This window comes from Osmerus mordax, chromosome 4 (assembly GCF_038355195.1).
Source record: "Osmerus mordax isolate fOsmMor3 chromosome 4, fOsmMor3.pri, whole genome shotgun sequence".
NCBI lineage: Eukaryota > Metazoa > Chordata > Actinopteri > Osmeriformes > Osmeridae > Osmerus > Osmerus mordax.
This window is the reverse complement of record NC_090053.1, coordinates 11,141,405-11,145,387: the sequence shown is the minus strand read 5'-3', so window position 1 is coordinate 11,145,387 and position 3,983 is coordinate 11,141,405. Positions and strand designations below refer to the sequence as shown.

Sequence of the window (3,983 nt, the reverse complement as noted above, 5' to 3'; positions counted from 1 at the left end):
ATGGCGTTACCGTTCGTAGAAGACCCCGTGGAGCTTGGTGCGCGGAAAGTGAGAGGTGAGCTCAGAAGAGCCAGAACTTTTAGAGACCGACAAAACCCGTTGGCATTCCATGATGACCATCTTTATGAAAGATATCGATTCTCAGCTGAGGGAATGACTTATCTTTGCCAGCTTCTTGAGCCGTATGTTGCCAATGCGACACATCATAGCAGTGCGCTCACAGTCCCACAGACTGTATGCGTAGCGTTGCGTTATTTTGCTACGGGAACTTTCATGTACAGTATGGGTGATGCGGAGAACCTGAGCAAGAACACGGTCTGCTGCGCAATTCGCAAGGTGGTGCTTGCTTTAACACATCTCTTGAACACATTTGTTGTGTTCCCAGGGCACCTGCCCATGAAGGCAATTAAAGAGGGATTTTATGAAATAGCAGGTAAATATTCACATACATTTTAACTTCTTCTATAAATAATCTAGGCCCCATGATGTTCACAGTTGCATATGAAATTCATCATACTCCTTAGGCTTCCCGAGGGTGATTGGTGCCATCGATTGCACCTATATTTCTGCATCGCTGGGGGAGAATGAAGTCGATTACATTAATCGCAGGTCATTCCACAGCATCAATGTTCATGTAAAGCTTAAAAGCTACACATCTTTGGTCATACTGGTAAAGGAGTCCTTCTAATGCACATTGATGTATCCCTCACGTTAATGCTGTTATGTGGATGGATTTTAACACAAGATTATTTTGCAGATGACTTGTGACCATCAATGCTTGGTTACCAGTGTTGAGGCAAAGTGGCCTGGGTCAGTTCATGACTCCCGGATCTTTAGAGAGTCTGCACTGTGCCACAGACTAGAGCAAGGTATGGCAATTGTAAGTAACATTTTGTATTGCATTTTGTTATACTGATTATGCTAATATTAATTTTCTTCAGGGCTCTTCAGTGGATTGCTGGTAGGGGACCGAGGGTACGCCTGCCAGCCCTGTTTGATGACCCCCTATCCTGACCCCAACACACGGCCACAGACTGCTTTTAATGTGGCCCTGAACAGAACAAGGGTCAAGATAGAGATGACCGTTGGCATCATCAAGGCACACTTTAACTGCCTGCGTGGCCTCCGAGTGACCCCAGACCGGGCTTGTCAAGTCGTGACAGCCTGTGTCGTGCTCCACAATGTGGCCTCCATAAGAAAGGAGAGAGCCCCACCTGTCAGCCAGCAACCCCCAGATGTGGTAGACACCATCACCCTTGACTACCCTACTGGCAGGGCCGTGAGAGACGCTATAACGCAGCAGTTTTTTGTTTAAGGGAACACAGGCTAAGCCATTATTCTTTACATTTAGTCATTTAGAGACATTCTTTACTTTTTACTTGGGCTATTTTGGTTCCATAGCATTTGAGCTATATATATTTTATTTGTGTCCTTGGACAAGGCACTTCACCATACTTGTCCTGGGGGAATGTCCCTGTATTTTAAGTCACTCTGGATAAGAGCGTCTGCTAAATGACTAAATATAAATGTATTTAATGGCTGTTGCCACCGTATTCTGATTATGGAGTGATGAAAGATATCCAAAGTGCCTTCGGTAGAAACTTTGGACTCTAACATGTTGACAAAATGAAACAAGGATTTGCATTCTGTCTGCATCCAATGTTCTGATTTCCATTCTGGAAATGTATGCAAATTTTATAATATTTACTTAACTTATTGCATCATTTGCTCATTGAAACATACTAGTATTGAAAACAATATTTGACCTAATATTAGTTATCAACTGGAGAGGTTTCACTGGGGTGTCTCCCCTTAACCCCTTCTGTTTGTCCTTGGGTTGCTTTGACCCATTTTCTAATCATTTCCATATCAGATATTTGGGTTTCCTTCAACCAAAACATTTAAAAACAAAAAGAACGTGTATGGTACCGTGCAATGCTATTCACAAGTTAAATAAATGATAATTTCACTACTTAATTGAATTTGGATGTTTTCACATTTCAATTTTCAAAAACAATAAATAGAACATTGAAAGAAACAAATGTTGAAAACCCCCTCAAAAGACTAAGGCACAAAAGAAATCTTTGGGACAAGCCACAAAAAGGTATAAAAAGACCAAAACATAGAAAAGAAAATACATCCTCCTCATGCGTTCTCCCTTTCCTAGGAACACAGAAAAAGAATGTCAGTGTAATTGTAAGTTTATTGTAGTTCATTCATACATTCAGTCATGTACTACCTTCTCATATTGAAGTTTCTCTATCTCCAGCCTTGTTTTCTTTATTAACAGCCTCTTATGCTCAAAATCAAGCTCCAGGGTCCTTTTGTAGAGAGCCCTCAATTTTTTCTGCTCCAACATGAAACAAATAAAGAACATTGTCCCTTTGCAAGGCACACTTGGAGAAAGTTGAAGGTGTCCATTTGACTGTGTTTCAAGGTTCATTGCTTACCCCATGTCTTGACTTGGCCTTGAGGTGGAGACCCTAGGCTCAGGGGGAGGAAGTAGTTCCTCTTCCTGCTGAGTTTAACACCATAGCAATTTAATCAATTGAGTAGGGCTGAACGATTTCGGCAAATAAGATAAATGCGATTAATTTGCAATTGCGATTTAATATGCAATTATTATGATGCATAATTAATATGGCTAGCTACCGTTTCGGAAAAATAACTTGCGCTGTGGAAACGGAAATATTTAGAACTGACGCATCTAAAGGTTAAATCTTAAAAGAAAAAGAGACACTGGGTGTGTCTATTACCGAACAATTTACGAAGTGCGCTGCAATACAGTGCGCTGCAATACAGTGCGCTGCAATACAGTGCGCTGCAATACAGTGCGCTGCAATACAGTGCGCTGCAATACAGTGCGCTGCAATACAGTGCGCTGCAATACAGTGCGCTGCAATACAGTGCGCTGCAATACAGTGCGCTGCAATACAGTGCGCTGCAATACAGTGCGCTGCAATACAGTGCGCTGCAATACAGTGCGCTGCAATACAGTGCGCTGCAATACAGTGCGCTGCAATACAGTGCGCTGCAATACAGTGCGCTGCAATACAGTGCGCTGCAATACAGTGCGCTGCAATACAGTGCGCTGCAATACAGTGCGCTGCAATACAGTGCGCTGCAATACAGTGCGCTGCAATACAGTGCGCTGCAATACAGTGCGCTTACATCTGTAGTGCACTCCGTCGCTGATTAGTGCTGTCTCAAATGGAACACTTACGTTAAAGATCCTGTAAAGTCAATTCCATGAAGACACTGGGTCTTCAGAGGCTCGGATGAAGGAAGATCATCTCCCATGGCTTCTCCTACCACTGCTACGCTGACGACACGCAGCTGTACCTGTCGTTCCCCCCGACCGATCCGGGGATCTCAGCTAGGATTGAGGCCTGCCTCACAGACATCTCCGCCTGGATGACCGAGCACCACCTCCAGCTGAACCTCGCCAAAACAGAACTTCTCATCATCCCGGCTAAACCCTCCATCTCCCACGATCTCTCAATCACCCTGGGATCTGCGACGGTGACCCTTTCATCCTCTGCCAGGAACCTTGGGGTTACCATGGACGACGAGCTCTCCCTCACGGCCCACATTGCTGCGGTCTTCCGGTCGTGTAGATTCACCCTCTTCAACATCCGGAAACCCAGCTGCTAGTCCAAGCACTTGTCCTCTCCAAGTTGGACTATTGCAACTCGCTGCTCGCTGGTCTCCCAGCATGTGCAACCCGCCCTCTTCAGAGGATTCAGAACGCAGCGGCCCGCCTGGTCTACAATCTACCCAGACGCTCCCATGTTACCCCGCTCCTCATCTCTCTCCACTGGCTACCTATCATGGCCCGTATCAGATTCAAGACCCTGGTATTGACCTTCCGAGCAGTGAACGGGACTGCACCCGTCTACATCAAGTCTCTCCTGCAGCCTTACACCCCCACCCGTCACCTACGGTCTTCTTCAGACAACCGCCTGGTGGTCCCACCGCTCAAG

General features: G+C 45.3%; 1 protein-coding gene across 1 annotated transcript; it reads left to right on the top strand.

The window, feature by feature from the left end:
• On the top strand, positions 1-1,315 carry LOC136941699 (putative nuclease HARBI1). Its single transcript, XM_067234250.1, has 4 exons — positions 1-433; positions 525-634; positions 758-869; positions 942-1,315. Exons 1-4 carry the CDS (start codon positions 1-3, stop codon positions 1,313-1,315), a joined length of 1,029 nt encoding a protein of 342 aa, XP_067090351.1.
• The last annotated feature ends 2,668 nt before the right edge of the window (positions 1,316-3,983 follow it).